This window comes from Mastigoproctus giganteus, chromosome 2 (genome assembly GCF_048544385.1).
Source record: "Mastigoproctus giganteus isolate SK-2022 chromosome 2, ASM4854438v1, whole genome shotgun sequence".
In the NCBI taxonomy this organism is placed as follows: domain Eukaryota; kingdom Metazoa; phylum Arthropoda; class Arachnida; order Uropygi; family Thelyphonidae; genus Mastigoproctus; species Mastigoproctus giganteus.
Window position 1 is genome coordinate 108368030 of NC_143576.1, and position 25001 is coordinate 108393030.

The following is a 25001-nucleotide window of genomic DNA, read 5'->3' on the forward strand; positions in this document are numbered from 1 at the left end:
GCCACAACAAGTGGGTTAAAATTAAAGGGAGGTTCACTGGTATCTATATATATATAGATACCAGTAGATATATATATCTACTGGTATCTATATATATATATATAGATACCAGTAGATATATCTATATATCTATATATCTATATATCTATATATATATATATATATATATATATATATATATATATATATAGTGGCTTTGGACTGGCAATGTTCAAAAACAATCCAGAGAGCACTTTGCTAGACTGAATAAAGCCATGCTAATATGAATTTCTTTTTCTGTGTCTTTGCACAGCAATATTGACTATGATATGCCACTGTCAGTTTCATTTACAGAGTATTATAAGTGCTTAAGCTCTAGTGGAGAATAGTTGTCATATTCCAATGATTTTGCACCTTTTAGCCCTGGAGGATTAATTACTTACAAGGTTTCCCACCCCACCATGGAGAGATGGGATCAGTGCCATTTTGTCACCAAGCAGATGGAGGTTAAAAAAAAAAATTAAAAGATGATTTTCTCCTAAGCTTTTGATTACTTCACTTCCCACGTCACCTGATCACCTGTCCATCCTTACTATTTATCTCTACAACATCAGATTTGCTGAAGGCAAATTTCCACACATCTACCCTGCAATCATCCTTCCTCAGCTTGAATTTATGCTCCTTATGTGTGTGTAATTTGAGCAACAGGAAGGATTCCATCAGAACCAAGCATACTCAACCCATTCAAAACCTTAAACACCTTCAATAGTTCACATAGAGTGCTTGGTATTGACAAGTGAAGCTCACTCAGTCACTAAATTTCCTGGCACTCAGGGCCAAAACATGGGCTAGTAAACAAGAAGAAGAAGCCTTTCAGCTATGGTACCACACGGGCTTTAGGAATAGTTCCAGCAACTGGAAACAATTTGAACAGTTACTGTAGTTCACACTATGTTATATAAGTTTTTGAGGAATTGCAAGAAAAAGTAAAAAGTTTGGGAACTGACTCTGAATCTTGAAATTGGGGCACCATAACAAGTCAACAAATGTAATATGACAAGTTGCAACTTGTCATATTACATTTGTTGACTCATCTAATACATGAGTAAATCATTTTTTTTTGTCAGTTTGAATTGGTGCATATTTAACACGAGGTATTTTTTGTTTCATTGCAATTTAAAATTAATGATTTTACTGAGCAGTGAATTTGCATCAAATTTCATTTCAAATTAGGGAAAAGAGTAATATAAACCTATGGAATATTATAAACAGTTTTTGGAGAAGCTATGTATCATTTAAACTTTTCAATGGTTCACAAAGTTCAAGAAGGGCCACATGTCTCTCAAAGATGATCCTTGCTGTGACCTCCCTTCGACTTCAATAACCATTGATTCCATCACTTGTGTTCATGATTTAATGAGGAGTGATTGTTTAACATTTAACTATCCATGAAGTTGCTAGTGAAATAACTGTTTCTTGGGGGATGGATGCATCAATTAATTTTAACACAAGATATGGAAAAGTGAAGCATTGCAGACAAGTTTGTGCTTCACATCCTCAGTGATGATCACAGAGACGTAATTTTTTGCATATCAGGATCTTAGTCAATGTGGTACTGGACCATACTTTGCATCTTCCATCATTACTGGACAAATTATAGGTTTATTGTCACGATCCTGAAACAAAAACCCAATTATACCCAATGATACAACTTCACACCATCACTGCAAATTTTGCAGTGATTGTGTGAAGTTGTTCAGAGAAAACAGCTTGAAAAGCAGGATACACAGAAATGGTTATTGCATCATAACAGTGCTCCTGCACATTTGCCACTCTCTTCAAAATTATCTTGTGAAGCTCTCCATTACTTTATCCGTTCCAATCTGCTACACTCACTGGATTTAGCACCCTGTCATTTTTTTCCCAAGCTTAAAGCCACCTTGAAGAGTCACAGATTTTGCATAAATGAGGTATTGTTTGCAAACGTGGGCATTAAACCTGATATACCTTCATCAATATCATTGATAAATACAGAAAACAACAATGGGCTCAAAACAGACCCATAGGGAACCACACTAATAACATTACTCCATGAAGAGCAGTGTCCACTGATTATCACTCTCTGTCTTCTCCCACTCAACCATCCTTTTATCCATTGTAACAACTTGGCCTTAATGCCATACTGCTCCAACTTGTACAGCAGTTTTCCATGTGCAACAATATCAAAAGCTTTCCTAAAATCAAAATAATTTCCTAAAATTATTTTTTGCATTCAATTCCTTTGTGACCACATCATAGTATCCAATCAAATCTCCCCTTAAAAAACCCATGCTGTGTCTGAACTATAACTGCAGTCTTGTATAGATGATCCTGTAGTGCTTCTTTAACCAGTGACTCCATTATTTTCCCTGGAACAGAAGTCAAACTAAAAAAAAAAAAAGTATTCCCATCCTGCAGCCATTATCAACTCACTGCAGGATGGAAGCCTCCTCAACAATTCATGCTGAGGGAAATGGACCATAATCTGCCACGCTGGTCCAGTGCGGGTTGGCAGATCGGCCGTATTCAGCAGTCAGGGGCTTGAACCCCGGTCTACTCAAAGAGCATGCGCTACTGCACTCCCGCTCCTGCCCACTCGGCTACGGAGGCAGGTCTGTAATTACTCGTGTCACCCTTTGGTTCCCCCTTGTGAACTGGAGATACATTTGCACATCTCCAGTCCATGGAGACTACCCCTGAGTCCATGGATGCTCTCATAATTATGGCTAGAGTTTGCTTACTTTCTTTGCCACCTCCTTTAATATAGCTGGATAGATCCCATCCACCCCAGGTACCTTTCTTATGTTTAACTTCGGCAATTTCTTCTCCACTTTGCTCTCAGTTATTACAAAATCATTTAATTCCCTGTTGGAATTTGATAAGTTTCTGGCCTCCCTTTCCCTACAGAATTCCTCCTGTGTGAATGTAGATGCAAAGTACTCATTCAGTTTGTCAGCTACCTGAGCAGAATCATCAACAATCGAACCATCAATAACAAGAGGACCAATCTGATTCATCCCCTTCATTTTAGAGTTTACATAAGTAAAGAAGTATTTATTATTTTTCTTTGCATCCTTTGCCAAACATTTCTCATAATCTGTCTTTTCTTGCCTAACTTTCTTTGTGACTTGATTACAGACCATCTTATATCTACCATAGGCATCTGTGTCTCCTGATAACTTATATGCATCCTATGCATATTTCTTCTCTGCCACGAGTCTCATTAGTTCATCTGCCACGAGTCTCATTAGTTCATAGGCCTAAACCTTGAAAAGTATTTCTTAGTTGCATGAAAGGCCTAGTAGCATCCAAGTTTAATTCCTTGAATACTTCCCATTTAGAATTTGCTGTTTGTAACATCATCATTTGAATTTAAAAACTGTCTGAGACCACTGTAGTCACCTTTACAAAAGCAAAAACCCTTCCCTTTACCCCTGATGATAGTTGCATCTTTGAGTAAATCCCATATTAGTACACTATGATCACTGCCACCTAGTGTTTTCTTTATCTGCAGATTCTTAATGCATGAATAATCATTGCTGATAATCAGATCAAAAGGATTACTCCCTCAGGTTGCCTCTTGGACATGCTGCTGCAGAAAGCAATCATCCAATAAATCATCAAAATTAAGTATATAGATGATATTACTGATGCTGGAACAGAGGTATGGTTCTTTATAGTCCATTCTCAGCCTTTCCCTACATTTATTTTTCATATGGTATGCTGCATGAGCCAGGAAGTTAAAACAAATTTGTAGCAAATTCCCTCTTATAAACAGCATTGCTAAAGCGATAAACATCTAAGGTGTTAATTATATGATTTATTAATGAAGAATTACAAAGTAAGAAACTTAATGCCTATCTTACCTGAATAATGCATAAAGAAGAGTAAGAAGTATTAGCTTCAAAAGAACAAAATACTGAATCGAAAACAGATAGGGCCACAATCCTGTATTGGGACAGTCATAACTCATAACTGAAAACACAACAAAAAGACAAAATAAAAACAAAAGAATTTCATTAAATTAAAGAAAACTCAACCAATAATGAACATAACCTATCATTTAGTTGTAATGTATATTCATATCACAAGATTAATTACACAGGACTATAAATCAATACTTGTAGAATGGGGGTTTCTATTCTAATACTTACTTTTTCTAAGTCTGCTACACTGATTTCAAAACTGACATATATTTTTTGTTTGTATCCTAAAGGATATTCCAAAAAAGTGGGAAAATGTAACACGTTTTTTCCTTAATTTGTAAATATTACTTAATCTATTTAAAAAACAGTTTTTTTGTATAATTAAATGAACAAAACTCAATTAGTCAAATCACAGTTTTTTATTTATGCCACTATGCTTTATAACTATTCTAGTACCACTCTTTTATATCTTAGTGATTCCACTAATATATAAAAGAATGGAAAGAAGATACTAGAAAAAAGTTGTAAACAATATTTTTGAAGACAATCCACACTTCTTTTTCAGTGGCCATCATTCCTTCAAATTGCTTCTTAGAAGATAACTTTCTGTGACCTAATGTAAATGTCTTTGATGCACCAGATAAACTTGAAAACTGATTGCAAAGTACTTAAAGAAACTACAAACTTTGTCAAAAACCTTTAAAAATTGTTCCATTAATCCTAATTTTACTTGAAATGAAAGTAATAGGCCAACTGCCATTAGTACTTACTGAATACAGTAAAAGTTTCTCTCTGCATGGACACCATTTTCATACTCAATGAAAATGGTGTCCATGCACACTATGAACACCATGAAAATGGTGTTCATACTCAATGAAAATGGTGTCCATGCAGAGACAGAATGAACCATGATATTTCAGTATAATGTGAATGCTGACCTAACAATATACACAGAACTCCTAGTCTCCACAAAGTAGGCAATTACATTTTTCATATACACTGTATTAAAAGCAAAGTTAAGTTTTTATATATCTCCTTTACATGAACTTAAGGTGCAAATGGGAAAAGAGGCATAAACATTCCCCTTACGAGGGGAAACACATTTCAGACTGGTTAGACAGTTTATCTTTTCCTCTAAAAATTAGCCCAAAAGGCTAGTTTTAGCCTTTCCTCCAAAGTGGAGACTGCTGGGCACTGATGAACAGTCTCCACTCAATGCATTTACATATTGGAGCTCCTAATCTGAAAATACTATGCAACAGACAAGTGAATTCTAACTGAGAAATGTATTAATGAGCAGCTTCTCACAGTGTCTGTACCTTCTCAATGGAGGAGTTAGGGAGTTGATTTTTAGCTTGGAGTACTGATGCAGAATCACTGCAAAAGATTTTAGAAACCCATGTCTAAATGTTCATATGCACTTTCATGCTGGGGGTAAAAAAAAGCATTGCCACCTTATATATATATATATATATATATAGATAGAAGGACGTATCCGAACATTTCAGGACTGAGTCAATAAAAAGAAATAGGCTTGCTTTTGTTACCGATCATAGTTGTCACCTTTTGAGTTTATGTACCAGGTCCAGCATTTCTGCCACACTTGGAAACACTACTCGAACTGATATTTTGGGATTGCATGCAGGTCTATCTGCGATTTCCAGGATGTCCTGGAAATTATGCCCTTTTAACTGTGATTGGAAATCAAGAAGAAATCACAAGGGGGCCAAATTAAGTGAGTAGGGAGGGTAGGGAACAACTACCATGTTTTTATTGGCCAAAAATCACTGCACAGAGATAACAGAGTGTGTGTGACAGCATGGTCATGGTGAAGCAACCAGTCCTTGTTTAGCCATCGTTCAAGAAGTTTTTGGCAGACTTTTTTTTCCTAAGATGCTTCAAAACCTCTAGGTAATAATGCTGGTTAACTGTTTGGCCTTGAGGCACAAATTCATGATGAATCAAATTCTCGCAGTTGAAAAAGACCACCAACATGCTTTTGATGTTGGACCTAATTGCCTCATTTTCTTTGGATGTAGAGATGTTTTGGCCCCCTACTGAGATGACTGCTGTTTTGTTTCAGGGCTGTAGCAGTAAATGCACATTTCATCTCCTGTTATAACCCCTGAGAAGAAGTTTTGATTATTAAGAGAGTCCTAGTCTATCAGTAATATCTGAATTTTTTTTTTTTTTTTTTTTTTTGTAGTTGTTGGCGCATCGGCTTCTGTGGCCATAGTGCAACTCCCAAAGTTTTTGCAGTACTTTGATCCAAGCCCGAGGCGGGATTCGAACCCACGACCTTTGGGTTGCCAGTCAGGCACTTTACCCACCTGGCTAGCCCGGTCGGCAGTAATATCTGAAATGATCATTTCAGTCTTCATTGATGATTTAGTAACTTTCTCTGTGTTTTCACTTGTGTGACTTGTCGATGGGCAACCCGAATAATCAGTCTTTAACTGATGTTTTGCTATGTTTGAATCATGAGAAACCACTCAATTATTTGTGTTCTCCCTATGGCATTGTCACCAAAAGCTGTTTTGAGCATCTCATACATTTCTGATGCTGTCTTACCAGTTTGAAGCAAAATTTCACACAAATGCATTGGTCCTTAATATCAGGCATTTCACAAATAAATTTAAACTACCAATCACACTTACCAAGCATTATAATAAACAATTGTAGTGATGCAACAGCTCGCTATAGCAGCAAAATTCACAAGATTGACTTGGGAGATACTTACATAGTGGCATCTAGTGGCAGAATGCTCTACTATTTGCAGTTCACAATCAAGGCTGCCAGTCCAGAAACTTTTGAATATGCCCTTATATATTACATTAAGATTCTGATGATGAAACTCACCGAGCATTTCTGGTGAATGTATACAGAGATGTCAATGAGCAAAGGATTCTAATCATATATATTGTAGATAGCAATAATATGTCCATTTTAACTTTAGCATAAAATAATTTGCACTTTAGATAAGCAAATACAGTGGACCACTGGTTTACAATTGGTTCACTGTATGATCATATCACTTTACGATGGACTCTCGATAATAAAATACCATTCACTATGTGATAGTGAACAGTATATAGTCCAGTCATTGTGATCAAGTTTGTGAAGTGAATTTCTATTCTATTAAAAAGCGATTTTAATAAGAGAAAACAGGACTTACATTGGTGTTCAAAGAAAGTGCATCACCTAGGAATTTCATATTTCTAATCTTTTTTCACAATGGTAAAAAAAAAAGTAAAGTGCAGCCATTATCAACCCACTGCAGGATGGCAGCCTCCTCAACAATTCATGCTGAGGGAAATGGACCATAATCTGCCACGCTGGTCCAGTGAGAGTTGGCAGATCAACCGTATTCAGTAGTCAGGGGCTTGAATCCCGGTCTACTCAAAGAGCGTGTGCTACTGCACTCCTGCTCCTGCCCACTCGGCTACTAGCATTACAAATAGAAATATAAACAAATGATATTTATTAATAGTTAAGGCAAAGCTAAGTAACATTTGACAGGTGCTCTCAAAATATTCCAAAATGAGCATTTGCAACCTTTATACAACAGTTTTGGTAAATACGGCAATTATGGGTGAAATGTTATCAGAAGCCCTCAATTTTCTTCAGTTTATCATTTTAAATGGAAAACAAAATGAAAAGTTCACCAGGTGAAACTAATATTTAGTTGAACCGCCTCTAGCCCTGATGACAGCAGCACACCATCGAGGCATTGACAAGATCGATTTCCTGAAGATAATCAACTGATAGTTCATGGTTCCAAACACGAATTATGGGTTCCTGAAGTTTACGAAGGGTCTTTGGTTTCTTTCTGGCAACTGCAGAATCCACACAATGCCAACAGTTCTCTATAGGATTCAGGTCCAGGCTATTTCCTGGCCAGCTAAAGAGTTGTAATGGACCGTTCTTCCAACCATTTTTTCACCTGTAACAGATGTAAAAACACATTACTGTCGACCTCTAAGGCAGAAATGAAGCTACAGTAACTACAGAAGTGCCTACTTACACTTTTTGCCCGATGACAAGGAGCAGAGTTGTCCTGAGAGATGCAGTTACTTTGCAGATTGAAATGGTCTCTAATGGCTGGCAGCAATTTGCCTTCCAATATAGCCAGGTTTCCATTGGCATTTACGAAACTTGTTATAAACTGCAGGTGACCTACTCCGAGATACAAAATGCACCCCCATATCATTTGGCTGATAGGGAATTTCACTGTAGACACCATACACTCTGGATGGTATTCTTCACCACGTCTTCAGCTAACCGTTTGTCACCCATCAGAGCCATTCAGGTTGAATTTCTTCTCAGGACGACGGGCTACAAGTCCATTTTTAAAGAGGCATCTTCTGACTGTTACTGCACTTGCTACCACTCCTGTACGTTCTTCCCATTCTCTTTTCAGCTCAGACGAAGAAGCTTTACAGTTTTTAAGGCATAAGCACTTCAAAACGTGGTTCTGTTTTGGCATAGAGACTCATTTGCATCTGGTTCCTTTTTTTTCTATCAGCAGAACCAGTATTCTTGAGTTTCGAAAGAAATCTACTGACTCTTGATTGATTACAAGATACTCTATAAGCAATATGATGAGAAGGGCGCCTCCGTAGCCAGGTGGGCAGAAGCAGCAGTGCATAGCACACACTTCTTGATTAGACCGGGTTCAAGCGCATGACCACTAAATACGGAGGATGCAGAAAAGTAAGGGAATGACTGTCGCATATCCTCGGAGCAATATGGCCTTAGTTGCTAATGCTCCTAAAAACCAAAACAATAACAACAACATGATGGGAAGAACATCCTTTCTCACATAAAACAAGAATAGCACTCTTTCTTTGTGGCGTCAACTGCACGTAACTCACCATCCTGTCACAAGCAAGGAATGACTGCAACTCTTGCAGAGCGTGCTTATATAGCTGAAAGTAACAGCTGATGCAATATTATGTCATCACCTATGCATGTAACTCTTATTTGATGCAATCTGTAAGAAATATTGCCATATACTTATGTTATTCGGACGGCATTACAATTTTATGGGGTGATGCGGTTTCTTTGAACACCAGTGTATATTATCCACAGGCTATAAAAGTAATGACATAAAGCACAAATTTGCACTTTATTACCTTACCAATTAACAAAATTAGATGATACATGAAAATTGGAAGAATATTTTCCACAGATTAGTACATAGCTTAATTAATAATGCTGCAATGTACATACTAAATAATTGATATTTCTGTTCACTGACATTTTTTTTTTCAATAAAAATCAATAACAAAAGAAATAGCAATCAAGAACAAAGAACATGGCACGCACAAATTGCTACTAGCATGATATGCGCAAGCGACATACAGAGTAACAAGTTTATAAGCTTAAAAAATAGGAATGAAGAGAAGATTCTGAAAATTTATTTGTTTTTTATATGATTGAAGATTTCATGGAAGGGGTAACACATTTCACCATAATATCGCAAAAACCCACAGAATTCCAACGATCGGTATTATTGTAAATGCAATAAGATAGAGTTTATAATAAAATGACTAACAGAAAAGTCCAATAAACTGGAAACTGCAAATTGTTTTTATTGTTTTATGGTAGTGATCTCCTGAAATGTGCTTTAGAAAAATATCACAAAGGCATTTAAAATTGATTTTTATAACCAAATATATGATAATGATGAAAGTGTAGTGCATTTTAATGATTGGAATTGGTTTTTTTGAAATTTTATTCTATGAAGTGGCTGATTCTGACTAACCAGTGATCATGTTAACAAGCACCTACTCATTACACTTTACGATGGGCTTACGATTGTCTCTGACCATACCACGTGGTCCTTCCTCTCAGCCAATAACAGTGTTTGTAAACATGTTGGCCGCATGTTTTGTTTTTACATCTTTTAATTGAAGTGATTTTTTGTGTTGTGCTTATTTGCCATAAATTTACTGTATTGAATACATGTACATGCGACATTATGTAAACTGATGATACTGTCCCTAAAGAGTACAGTAGGAAGAAAATTTCAACTTCCAAGGTCTTGGAACGAATTACCAAAAAACAATGTGTTATTGGGTTCACATTACAATATTTATTTGCCATAAATTTACTGTATTGAATACATGTACATGCGACATTATGTAAACTGATGATACTGTCCCTAAAGAGTACAGTAGGAAGAAAATTTCAACTTCCAAGGTCTTGGAACGAATTACCAAAAAACAATGTGTTATTGGGTTCACATTACAATATTTTAACATCTCTATGACACATGGCTTTTTAGTTCGTGTCAGACATGAAAATAGCAGGAGAGAGCGATAGGTTCCCATGCTATATTTTTTAAGGAAATCCCCAAACATGAAAGGTGTTAACACCCGTAATAACGTGTGTGTGTGTGTGTGTGTGTGTGTGTGTGTGTGTGTGTGTGTGTGTGTGTGTGTGTGTGTGTGTGTGTGTGTGTGTTAAAGATTGAGAACACATAAGATATTGTTAACATTTGACTTGAATTTCTGTGGATTGTAATTTTCTGGAAATACATGTGAAGGAAGTCTGTTCCAGGAAAAAGAAGTTGAAAAGATAAATAAGGTATAAGAAGAAAAGTTGGCTGTGTGAGTTTGAAAGTAAATGAATACTGATGCCACTGTACATATTTGGACTGATCTGGAAGAGGAGAAGAATTATAGATGGCAATCCAGAAGAACAGTAGCCATGGAAATATCTATAGAAAAAGCATGAAGCAGAGATAGAAACATCTATGAGACAGAGAGGGGAGAGACTTTTAAGAAATGGGTAATAAATTAATCTGACCACATTTTTTTTGAATAAAGTCTAGATATCTAAGAGAGGTTTTGAGTGCACCACCTCAGATGCGGAAACAACATTTCGTGGTAGGGAGGAATTTGAGATTTGTACACAGTCAGCAGTTTTTTTATAAGAGAAGTAATGGCGAGAATAAAAGAGAAAACCCAGTTTTCTTTTTTTTTAGATGCAGAGGAAGCACTATTTGTGATGTACTTATGCCAAGAAAAAGATTAAAAGTCTGAGTAATCCCCAATAGAAATACGTCATCTTGTCTAGAGATCTTAGAATCATTGAAGATAACAATAGAAGTGGTATTCCTTTTTATGAGATATAAAATGGGACTGAGTTTTAGAAAGGTTGAAATTTTTGCCCCATGGAGATCAGCATTTAAGAAATTCATGATGGATATTTAAGAACATATAGGTGTTTGTGCAGGGCAAGGGTTCTCAAACTGGAAAGCAATGAGCTGTTATCAGTAAAACTACGGATAGGATTTCCAGTCAGTGGAAAGACATTAATACAAAAGAGTGGGAGGAAGAACTGAACCTTGGGAACACCAGCATTAGTGGAAAAGTTTAAAGAAAGAGCCATCTATCATCACCAGTAGCAAGGTTAGAGAGAAAACTAGATACTCAATTGCAAAAAAAAAAAAAAAAAATGCCAGCAATTCATAAGATGGAAGCTTGTTTAGAAGAACTTTATGTCAAACACATTCCATTTAAGACCCCACCGAACCACTAACCAAGCCGAAGCTTATACATAGTTGTGTCCCAACATATATCATATCATTCATTGTCGTGTAAAAACTTCAATTTTAAAAATTTTAACACAAATCAAACTCATGGAGGAGCACTTTTGCCTCTTAGCCCTGATCCAATGAATACGATATTAGAGCACATCGCAGCCTCCCACCTATCCCAGTGGATCAGGTTTCCATCCCTGCCACTAGGAGGCGGGCTCTAATATCTAACAGGCGCTTCCTCCTTCTAAAAACGGAATGTACAAAATTGTTTAAATACGTGAAAACGCACTTCTCCGTGAACAAGATCCAAAGACTACTTTGTTCTATCTCACCCACCAATCTCTCTAACTCCATTCTCAAATCAGCATAAACATTACATTTAAACATCACATGTCCTGATGTTTCCTCTTTTTCTCCACATACACATAGCCCATCAATCCTCAACCCAAGCCCATGTCCAGTCAACAGAAAGGACATATACAATCCAAACTGTTGCCAGGGATTAACCCTATGGTTCAGAATCTCAACACTAGGCAAAAACTGATATGTTACCCGTCCTTTAACGGATTCTTGCCATCTCATTTGCCTTACTTTTCTCAATTCATTTATCACTCTCATTTTTTCATTCCTAACATCCTCTCTTCCATATGTCCTCTCAATCTGTGGACATGTCTCAACTCCCAATATAGTAATTCGTAAATTCCTTCTAGTGAAATACATCATTGCAGGTACTACCACTGTTAAATCAATTAGCATTTTCGCCACTATTATGTGAAGCGCCTCAGTCGAAACTGTCCTACATGCTCTGGTTACGCACAGGAGAGTGAACCTCTGTCTGGAGCAAGTACTTTCTTATAACAGAATTTTCAATTCTGTGAACCCAAGCAATCGAGGTATAAATTATGATGGGGACATAAAGGCAATTGTAGAGCATATTCAATGCTCTACCCTTTACTCCCCAATCGACCCTCACTACCCTTCTAAGCTTGGAATATAGTACTTTTATCTTTTTCTTTAAATATTTCATATGCTCCACAAAACTCATATGCTCTCCTATGCAAACCCCCCAGATACTTAATCATAGTTTGGTTTCTCAAGGAGACATTACCATATCTCACCAAAGGACTTTGATTCATACTGAGGCACTCCTTCAACAGCATTTCTACACTCTTTGTTTGTGAAATTTGAAGCTCATACAACTGAGCCCATTCGAGCAAGTCACCCAAAACCTCACTTGCTCTTTTCTCTATTTGAGACCTTGGGCTCAAATAGAGAAAAGGCTCCAAGCATGCAGACTGACAACCGAGCCCTGTGGACAACCTCTACTTATATTGCTACTTACTTCAGTATACGATGCCCTTATGACAATCCTTCTTTCATTAAAATACTGTTTAAAAACTAAATAGAGATTATCTGGACATTGCATCTTTCTCAATCTTGACAGGATGCCCTCCCACCACAACATATCAAAGGCTCCATGAAAATCTATAAACAGAGCCAGGACATACCTACCCTCATATTACTGTACATATCTTGTCATACGATAAATGGCATCTTCAGTAGAGTACCCACATTTATAGCCATACTGGCTACTTGAGAATAAACTCAAGTAGCCAGTTGTTGATAATGGCTAAACTCATTAGCCATTATCAACAACAGAGTAATTGGCTGGTATGACCCCGGCTCACTTAACTCTTTATCCATACGCTTTATTATGAGCCTCAAATCTGAAACCTTCCATACAGGTGGGAAGACACCCCGCCTCAAACATTTATTATACATTTCTACAATGACACCAGACCTTAAATTATATGCCCTCTTATACACCTTAACTTCAATATAATCAAGGCCCAGTGCCTTACCATCCGCAGCCTGCAGCACTGCACCTGTCAACTCCTCTACAGTAAAACTATTTTCAATACAGTCTGCAAAATATATTGAATTTTCTCGAATCATATCCTTTTGTTCTTCCGACATTTCATTCTCACTAATCTGGGGGAAACAATTTGTCTAGGATCATATTCACGGTTTCATGCCCATTTAAAGCAGTAACCTCTCTATTTCTCACTGTACAATTTATATTTCTAAAATAATATTTATCAGTAATAACTTTTTACAAAGACCAAGGATCCCTTGATCCCTGAACCTGAATAAAATTCCTCCATGAGGCTTGCTTAGCATTAACAACAGCTTTTACATAATCTTTTCTCACATCTTTATACAATCTCAGATATGTTACCAACAGATGAGCATCTCCAACCCTCCTATAATATTGCAATCGACGTCTTACCCTTCTCAGTTCAATTCTTTTATTACTTAACTCTGTTCCCCACCAAGGAACAGATCTTGTTCTCTCACTTTTAGTTTATTCATACTAATCTTAGATACATTATACAAAATTTTTTCTAACATATCTACATGTTCTATGGGTGACAACATATTCCAATCTACTTCATTCACTCGGGTATTAAAAGCCATATCAAATCTATCCCAATTGGCAGTGCGTACTGAAAATCTCTCCAGCTCCACTACTGTTCTCCTACACCTTTCAAAACATATTTTGAAAGTGATTGCATTGTGATCACTAGTAGTAATTTGATCCTTTACTTGCCAATTCTTTATCCTATTCATTAAGGACCCCGTGCACAAGGCCACATCAATACAGACTGTCTATGTATTGTCGAGCATGTAGGCAAACTTCCCATTTTACTCCAATCCTGCGGCAGAAAGGAAGTCTTCCAGAATTTCACCTCTATCATCAGACTCCCCATTACCCCAAAGAATGGAGTTTGAATTTGTGTCAATTGCCAGCACAATTTGCTTAGTAGTCAAAATCTCACACATTCTTTCTAATTGTCTTATATATGTCTTATGACACAAAGTATAGGCTACTAAATGAACCAATTATCTCACTACATATCACGTTTTCAGTAGCTAAATTCTGAATCTTAATGACTACCAAATCACCATTCCTTACCATTATAGCCACTTTTGGATGTTTACCGTGAGATAATACTCAATATCTTCGAGGATACCCTATCACACATCCTTGCCACTCATAAGGCTCCTGCACCAGTGCCAAATCAATATCTAGAGCTTCCATCTGACAATGTAACTGTGCAGTGACTCCTTTAGCTTATTGTACATTCTCATTTAGCTCATTGTACATACACCTTTAAAAAGCCCTCACATACTCTGGACAATTCTTGTCTACTGCAGAATGAGTCGCCTGCTTCTTTCTGCTTTTACAGTTTATACACGCTGTTTCCTCATTCCTGTGCATACAATCCTTATAAGTGTGACCATTTCTCGCTCAATGACCACAATTAGGATCTCTATCTCTTACAGAACTTAGCTACATGCCCAAAATTCAAGCAATTGTAGCACTGTGTCACTGGAAAGATCTCTCTGCACTTATACGCCACCCAATTAGCATGCAATCTATTTCTGTCTTTTAATACATTCCACACTTTTGGCTTCACCTCTACTGCCCAATTTAATAACTCACTCTTTTTATTTTTATTTATAGAGACAATCTCAAAACCTTTCTTAAAATCCTGCATAGTCACACCATAGTCTTTACAATTTTTTAACCAAATTTAATCCTTAAAATCAGATTGGTTAACGTCCTTTTCCACATCATAAATCACCATCTTCAGAAAAGTCGCTTTTGGTATAGAAAACTTTAGCCCAATCTCCTGAATTTTCGAACAACCTCTCAACTTCAGAACATCATCATCCCCTCCAGCCTCAATCAACACACCACAATCCCTAATAGTCCTAACATTCTTTATCTTTACATTATCAAGAATCGGCCTTACTTCCTTTAATAACTCAGTCTTAACTTGTTCACCACTTTTAAATATTTCACTCACTGCTTTTATTATCACAATCTTTGACGTATCTTGGAACTTTTTAGGTATCTCCTTCACAACACTGGCATACGTCTTACTATTCTTCACCTTTTTAAATTTCTCTTTTAAAAATAAATTCTCTGTAAATACATCAATAGTCTTAGACTCTAGTGTATCCCAAAAGTCCATGATTATCCCCTCATTGAAGCAGTTGGCACTTTACTTTCAACATCAAAAAGAAAGGATTTAAAACAAGTCTTCACTTTATTAATATGTTCAAATTCTCTATAATTAGGAAGGCGCCTCCGTAGCCAGGTGGGAAGGAGCAGCAGTGCGTAGCACACGCTTCTTGATTAGACCGGGGTTCGAGCCCGTCACCACCAGATACGGAGGATATGGAAAGGTCAGGGAATGACAACCGCATATCCCGGAGCAATATGGCCTTAATTTGCTAATGCTCCTCAAAACTAAACAACAATAACAACTATAATTACGCCTCTCCTTACTTTCCTCTCCTTTTTTCTTTTTCACACCTCCTCTTTCTTTTTCTTCATCTTTTTTGCCAAAACTACCTTCTCCTGTCCTTTTCCTTTGTTTCCTAGATTCTCTCTCACTTTGTGATTGTGGGAGGCCAGAAAGAGACGATGACCTCTTAATTGGAGGTGTCTGTTTTAATGAGCTACTGGAAGGTGTGGAAGGTGGAATGCAATGAGCTGTTATCAGTAAAACTATGGATAGGATTTCCAGTTAGCGGAAAGACATTAATACAAAAGAGGAAGAGTGGGAGGAAGAACTGAACCTTGGGGAACACCAGCATTAGTGGAAAAGTTTGAAGAGAGAGCCATCTATCATCACCAGGCCTAAATGGTTGTCAAATGAACTAATGAGACTCGTAACAGAGAAGAAAAATGCATGGGATGCATATAAATTATCACGTGACTCAGAAGCCTATAGCAGATATAAGTTAATCTTTAATCAGGTCACAAAGGAGGTTCGGAAGGCGAAGGCAGATTACGAGAAATCCTTGGCAAAAGATGCTAAGAAAAACAGCAAGGATTTCTTTACTTATATAAACTTAAAGGAAGGGGATGAATCTGATTGGTCCACTTGACATCGATAGTTCGACTGTTGATGATCCTGTTCAGATAGCAAACAAACTGAATGAGTATTTTGCATCTACATTCACACGTGAGGAATTATTAAGGTTTGAAAATGACAGAAGGTTATCAAATTGTAGCAGGATACTTAATGATTTTGTAATAGCTGAAAGCAAAGTGGAGGAGAAATTGTTGAAGTTAAACATAAGAAAAGCACCTGGGATGGATGGGATCTATCCAGTTATATTAAAGGAGGCGGCAAAGCAACTAACCAAACCCTTAGCCATAATTATGAGAGTGTCCTTGGACTCAGGGGAGGTTCCCACGGACTGGAGATGTGCAAATATATCCCCAATTCACAAAGGGGGATCGAAGGGTGACACGAGTAATTACAGACCAGTTAGTTTAACTTCTGTTCCTTGTAAAATAATGGAGTCACTGGTTAAAGATGCAATGCAGGATCATCTAGACAAGACTGCAGCAATAATTCAGACACAGCACGGGTTTGTTAAGGGCAAGTCTTGTCTGACAAATTTGATAGGATATTGTGATGTGGTTACAAAGGAACTGGATGCAAAAAATAATTTTGATATCATATATTTGGATTTCAGGAAAGCTTTTGACACTGTTGCACATGGAAGACTATTGTACAAATTGGAGCAGAATGGAATTAAGGGTAAGTTGCTACAATGGATAAAAGGATGGTTAAGTGGGAGAAGACAGAGGGTGGTAATCAATGGGTGCTGCTCTTCTTGGACTAATGTTATTAGTGGGGTCCCACAGGGTTCGGTGTTAGGTCCACTGTTGTTTTGTATATTTATCAATGATATTGATGAAGGTATATCAGGCTTAATGTCGAAGCTTGCAGATGATACAAAGGTTGGCAGGATTGTTAATGGCAGTGTGCTACGGCAACAGGATCTAGAAAATTTGGGAAGATGGGCTGAAAAGTGGCAACTGAAGTTTAACCTTGAGAAATGCAAAGTACTGCATATGGGTAGAAGTAACACCAGAGAAACGTACCAACTGTGTGGTACTACACTTAAGGTGGTAGAAAATGAAAAAGACCTGGGAGTAATTGTGCAGGCAGATATGAAGTTTTCTGAGCAATGCAGACAGGCTGCCAGGGCAGGTCATGGGGTTTTGTCAATGATATATAGGAATTTTGCTAGCAGGGAAAAGGAGGTGATTATCCCTCTGTATAAGGCAATGGTCAGGCCACACCTTGAGTACTGCATACAGGTCTGGAGGCCTCATTTTAGGAAGGATGTATATTTACTTGAGCGTGTACAGAGAAGGGCAACAAGATTGGTGAGGGGAATGAAGGGATCCTCTTATCAAGAGAGGTTTAAGTTCTGCAAATTGCAGTGGCTGGAGACTAGGCACCTGCGCGGTGATCTGACTGAGGTGTATAAGGCCTTGAATGGGTTCAGCACGCTGAATTCTGATGGGATCCTTCCACTTGTTCAAATTACGAACCTAAGGGGGCATAAATTCAAATTAAGAAAGGACAGATGTAGAATAGATGTGCGGAAATTTGCCTTTAGCCATCGGGTGGTTAATTGCTTGAACAAACTTCCATCTGTCGTTGTGGAAGTTGATGGGTTGAATAAATTTAAGGAGGAACTGGACAGGCATTTGGAGGGAATGGTGTGATTTTTTTTTTTTGGCTGATGCTGCATAAGCTCATACACTTTATTTCTTGCATCACATGCCACTACTACTACTACTACCAGTAGCAAGGTTAGAGGGAAAACTAGATACTCAATTGCAAAAAAAAAAAAAAGAAAAAAGAGGGCAATCCTTAAGATGGAAGCTTGTTTAGAAGACCTTTATGTCAAACCCAATCAACAGCCTTAGAAATGTCAAGGGTAACTGCTTCAGTTTTACCAAACTTTTCCATTGAATTTGTCAATAGATAGGAAACATAAGCCAATATATCACTGGTGGTTGACACTGACATTGACAGAATCCATATTGGCAATCACTGATCAGATAGAAGATTTTGAGATAGTTTGGGAGTTGGCAATTAATGTATTTCTTCGTTACTTTGGAAAGAGTAGAGATAAGTGCAATATAGTTATAATAGGATGGGAGAGATTTGTTCAGCCAGTTCCTAAAAATGCACTGGATGGATATGTGCAAACTTCCAAAAAGAAGGAAAAATTCCAGCAGAATAAGAATATGTAAAAAGGTGACTCAATAGAGGGGCAAGCTCAAGAGCATGGGTTTTGAGAACAGGTGTAGAAATGCCATCAGGACCTGGAGCTATCTTGGCACAAGATTTTTCAAAATCATTCTGACATCCTTTTGATGAAATACAACAGGAAGCATGCAGAGGAGTGTATAAGGAATTGTAGAAGGTAGTTTAACAAGATCGTGAACAAAAAGTCAAAAAGCGTAGGCTGGCAGTAAGTTGGCTTTATTGTTAGCTTGGGTGGCAATAGAACATCCGGTTTTAACAGAGGTGGGAGTACAGATTTTCAAAAGTTGTGGCCATTAACTTTGACATGAGATGAAATGCCCAACTGCCATTCGGACAAGAAACAAGTTTCCTGCTCTTAGCCTATTTACAATCTAGTTTGGATTGATTAATAACTGCTTTACAAATGTTGCAAGCTTTAGTGTAAGAAGAATATGAACATGGAAATTTTGGATCAATTGCAATATTCCTACCTTGAACAGTCTTATTGCATTTATTGGAAAGCTAGGGTTTAGATAAGGGACAAGATTTTATGGTGGAGTGTGGTGGAATAAAGGATTTCAATCCTACAAGAATAATTTCACTGACACAATCTGAGCAAACATCGACATCAGAAGACTTAAGACAGTAATCCAACCAAGAAAAAGAACAGACATCTTGCAGATCATCCCATTTTGCATTATTATAATGCCAAACAACCCAATGCTAAGAATGGCCACCAGACAAAGGCTCCACTGGAGAAGACACTATAACTGAGATGCCTAGAGGCACCTCGGTAGCCAGGTGGGAAGGAGCAGCAGTGGGTAGCACACGCTTCTTGATTAGACCGGGGTTCGAGCCCTGTCACCACCAAATACGGAGGATGCGGAAAGGTCAAGGAATGACCACCGCATATCCCGGAGCAATATGGCCTTAGTTGCTAATGCTCCTGAAAAAAAAAACCAAAAAAAAAAAAAGAGATGCCTAGAGAACCACTAACTTCGATCATGCATTTTGAAGTATTGCTGGGAAAAAACGATTGAGCATGTTAGGAGTATGGTTAGGGTTGTCTGGTATTCTGAAAGGTAAATGAACATTCTGTGTGAGGTTGCTCTCATTTCAAAAGCCTCAATATCTTGTCAGCTGGTTTCACGTGACTAGAAAACTAAAGCCAGCTGAAGTGTGAACATTAAAATCACCAAGGAAAAATACCTTGAAGTTAGGAAAGATGAAATGGAAAAAGCAGAGATGCAAAGAAAAGAAGTCAAAGAGTTCCAAGTGAAGATTAACACTGGAAGAAAGATAAAGGCAAGAGATGAACTGACAGATTCGGTTGGGGGGGGGGGGGGTGGAGTAGAGAGATTTTAAGCCAGAGAAGAGCATAATGTAGATATGCACAAATGCCACATACGAAATGAAAGTAATCATACAGTGAATAAATAGCATTAGCAGAGGCATATCATGCAAGACAGCAAGCTTATGCAACATCAGCCAAATAAAAAAAACCCCTCCTATTTCACCCCTCCATTCATTCCAAGTACCTGTCCAGCTCAGCCTTAAATTTATTTAGGCTATCAACTTCCACAACAAAGGATGGAAGTCAGTTCCACCAACCAACCACCCACTGGCTAAAGTCAAACCTCCGTACATCTATCCTACGTTTGTCTTTCCTCAATTTCAATTTATGCCCTCTCAAATGATTATTCTAAGCAAGAGGAAGAATTCCATCAGTATTGAGCATGCTCAAACCATTCAAGCCTTTATACATCTCAAACAGATCACCTCGCAGGTGCCTAGTTCACAGACATTAATTTGCAAAATTTAAGCCTCTTTTCGTAAGAGCAACCCTTTGTTCCATTCACTAATCTTGTTGCCCTTCTCTGTACTCGTTCCAGCAGCTCTACATCCTTCTTAAAATGAGGCCTCCAGACCTGTATACAGTACTCGAGGTGTGGCCTGACCATTGCCTTATACAAGGGAATAATCACCTCCTTATCCCTGCTAGAAAAATTCCTGTATATCATTGACAAGACACTATGAGCTACTCTTGCAGACTGTCTGCACTGCTCAGAAAATTTAATATCTGCCTGCACAATCACCCCCAAGTCCTTTTCGTTCTCTACTACTGTCAGTGTAGTACCATACATTTGATACGTCACTCTGGGGTTGCTGCTTCCCATATGTAGTACTTTACATTTGTCAATGTTAAACTTCATTTTCCACCTCTTAGCCCATCTGCTCAACTTTTCTAGATTTCGTTGCAGCAGCATACTGTCATTAGTGTCCTTAACAACCCTGCCAACCTTCGTATCATCTGCAAATTGGACATTAAGCTTGATATACCATCATCAATATCATTTATAAATACATAAAATAACAATGGACCCAATACTGATCCCTGAGGGACTCCACTAATAACATTAATCCACGATGAGCAGTGTCCATTGATTATCACTCTCTGTCTTCTCCCACTCAACCATCCCTTTATCCATAGCAGCAATTTGCCTCCAATGCCACACTGCTCCAATTTGTGCAGCAGTCTTCCATGTGCAACAGTATCAAAAGCCTTTCTAAGATCCAAATATATGATATCAAAGTTATTCCCTGCATCCAGTTCCTTTGTGACCACATCATAATATCCAATAAAATTGGTCAGGCAAGACTTTCCCTTAATAAAACCATGCTGTGTCCGAGCTATAATTGAAGTCTTGTCTAGATGATCCTGCAGTACTTCTTTAACCAGTGCCTCCATTAATTTTCCTGGAACAGAAGTTAAACTAACAGGTCTATAATTACATGTGTTGCACTTTGATCCTCCTTTGTGAATTGGGGTCACATTTGCACATCTCCAGTCCATGAATACCTCCGCTGAGTACAAAGAAGTTCTCATAATTATGGCTAAGGGTTTGCTTACTTTCTCTGCTGCCACCTTTAATATAACTGGATAGATACCATCCACCCCAGGTGCCTTTTTTATGTTTATCTTCAACAATTTCTCCTCCACTTTCCTCTCAGTTATTACAAAATCATCCAGTTCACTGCCAGAGTTTAACTTACCTCTGGCATTCCCTTCCCTGAATAACTCCTCATGGGTGAATGTAGATGCAAAATACTCATTTAGTTTGTTAGCCACCTGAGCAGGATCATCAACAGTTGAACCATCATCAACCGTTGAACCATCAATATCCAGTGGACCAATCTGATTCATCCCTTTTCTTCTAGAGTTTACATAGGTAAATAACTCTGTTGTTTTTCTTTGCATCCTTTGCCAAGGATTTCTCATAATATGCCTTTGCCTGCCTAATCTCCTTTGTGACTTGGTTACAGACAAGCTTATATCTATCATAGGCTTCCATGTCACCCATTCATTTATATGTATCCCATGCATTTTTCTTCTCTGCCACATGTCTCAGTTCATCTGACATCCATTTAGGCCTCAACCTTGAACAATATTTCTTAGTTGGTATGTAAAGCCTAGTAACTTCCAAGATCTTTGAATGCTTCCATTTTGAATTTACTGTTCGTAACATCATCAATTGGTTCCACCGTGCAGAATTTAAATACTGTCTTAGACCACCATAGTAACCTTTACGAAAGCAAAAACCCTTCTCTTTACCCCTGATGGTAGTTACCTCTTTGAGTAAATCCCACTTCAGCACACTGTGATCACTGCCACCTAGTGGTTCCTTTATCTGCAGATTCTTAATGCATGAAGAATCACTACTGATAATCAGATCAAGAGTATTATTCCCTCTAGTTGCCTACCGAACATGCTGATGTAGAAAACAATCATCCAATAAATCCAAAAAAGCCTTGCTAGTGTGTGAGTGACCAACACACAAATTCCAGTCAATATCTGGGAAATTAAAATCTCCCATTATTAGACTCTCTGATTTACTGGCCCACCCTATTTTCCTGTACAGTTCCTTATTATACTCATCAGAGTCATTAGGCCTATAACACACTCCTACTCTCAATTTTGATCTCCCAATGATTATGTCACACCAAACTGACTCGACACTGCACTGTCCAGCGATGTCGACTGGCTTCACTTCCTTGGATTTTATGTGTTCCTTAACTAATAGTATAACCCTCCCTCCCTTCCTATCTTGTCTATCCTTCCTGTACACATTGTACTCCCCAAATTCCAGTTCTGCATTCCTTATATCTGTGTGACACCACGTCTGATATCTCAACAATATCTGCCTTTGATGTTCTGAGCAATACCTCAAATTCATCAAATTTATATGATGAATTTTGGAGATGACCAGTGAAGAAACTGATAATTGAAAAAGTAAGATTCGGCAGACTGTTAATGAAAATGGAAATCACGGAGATTGGAATTGAAACCACATATGTGTGAAATGAATGATGAAGTGCGTGGGAGGTTCAGATCTTTTTGCAGATAAGTTTGTTCGATTAGTTTTACTATTCAAGCTGCAATTGTTAGATGACATAAACGTGGGGCATGCCGTTTGAACTAATGACATAGTTTGATATGACATACCACGTGAATGTACTCAGCTCCTTGACATAATGTGGCCTCAAAAATGCCCCCATACAAACTACTCAGACTTCCTCCAGTGTAGAGGCAGCAAGGTTATACAGATGCCTTCTATAGTTACCAAAGAGTCATTCTGGTGGACCATCTAGTGGCCAGTTTGCAAACATTGCTTAAGATCTATGCTCTGAAAATATAAGGAAGACTGGATCTCGCCATGATTCCCATCATGACCTTAAAAGTCATCAATAATACTGCATGATGGAAGGGAGAGTTTGCGGAAGCTCTCTCCTCTGAGTGCTAAACACAGATTTCACCCCTTGAAGGCTCCACAAAGTTGTATTGAACTGGATGATGAGGGTACTTTTTTTTATCAGTCAGTCTAGCCTCCCTGCTCCACAGTGTAAATGCATTAGGGAGGCTAGACCCACTGAAAAACAGAAATGAAAGCACTGCTCCTTAGACTTGTGTTTAGATGGTGCGTGAAAGGTAGTCGACTATATACTCGTAACCTATGGGACAGAGGTGACATAGGGATAGAGCCATTCTGGCTGCTTATGGCAGAAAAACATTTTCTTCTGTTAATAAGAGCTATATGATTTAGAAGAGGCATATATTCAGGATGTGCTAGGTGTGTGGTACACACCCGTGTAATCGCAGTGTAACTGATATTATATTTTTGGATTTATTCCTACTAAAACTTCCTTAAATTTTTTTTAAGGCTTCATGTGGTGTCTAAAAATAATGTACACAGTCAGTCCTTGTATAGCACGATAGTTGTGTTCCTAGAAACCCTCGTGCAATGCAAAATCGTGCAATATAAACAACAGGCCCTATGGGAAAAATAGGGTTAGGTGCCGACCATAAAGATTGAACACACATTTGTAACCAAAACATTACCAAATACAATAAATAATCGTAATAAAATAGGTATTTTATTATGACTATTATGTAATAAAATATTGCTAATGCGTTTGCTTCTATCGTAAGCAAACTTGTTTTTTGTTTGATTTTCTGATGACAGCTGTTCCATCTCTTCCAATTCTTTGTGTCTTAATCTAATGGATTTTAATTACACTTTGAGTTGTTCTTGCTATAAAAATTGTTTTTATTTTCTCTGCATTCTTTGTAATTCTCGGCGTTGCCTCATTTAGGTCTGTAGCACGTGCAATATCACATGGTCTTTCATTTCGCTCAAAGCGTTTCACAAATTCATATTTTTTCCTCTATCGACAGAGGCGGACTGGCTATAAGCCTTACTGGAGGCCAGTGTGATTTTGGCTATATACCATAGTATGAGGCCACTATAAATTTTCCCGGGTAAGAATTTTTGACCCAATCCGCCTCTGTTTATCGATATTGCTTTTCTTTTTCTCTCTGAATCTGCAGTGTCTTCACCAGGACGCTTCCTTTTCACACCTTTTAAGTATTTTACTCATTTTTAGGGAAAAAAGTACAATTACAAAACGAGGAGGCACGCTTAATACACATAAACAAAGCTGCGCGTGCGCGTGTAGCAACTGAATAAACAACACCGTAAAGGCAGAGATACACTATTAACACCTCACATTTTACTAAAGCACATTTCTTGGGGTTACTACCATAAAACAATAAAAACAATTTCTAGTTGCGTTTCTGATAGTGGAATCTGTTATAAACTGGTAGTAAACTCGATCTAATTGCATTTGTGATTATATCAATAGCTGGAATTGTGCTGGTTTTTACGTTATTATGGTGAAATGTGTTTCCCCTTCACTAATATCAAAAACATAAATACATTTTAGAATCTTCTCTTCATTCCTATCGTGTTGTGTTCGATTGGGGCGATTCTGCATTCGACGGCCATTTCTTGTAAACACAAAGGCGAATCGTGC

General features: G+C 37.8%; 1 protein-coding gene across 1 annotated transcript in view; it reads right to left on the reverse strand.

The window, feature by feature from the left end:
• Positions 1–25001, reverse strand: part of LOC150089487 (transient receptor potential cation channel subfamily M member-like 2) — a 933932-nt gene that overhangs the window by 207128 nt on the left and 701803 nt on the right. The window contains exons 20-22 of the mRNA XM_090390003.1: positions 22632–22681; positions 17669–17676; positions 3885–3986 (exon numbers count right to left, since the gene is read on the reverse strand). Of these exons, the coding sequence (XP_090246129.1) occupies positions 3885–3986; positions 17669–17676; positions 22632–22681 (160 nt within the window). The remainder of the gene's footprint in view (positions 1–3884; positions 3987–17668; positions 17677–22631; positions 22682–25001) is intronic.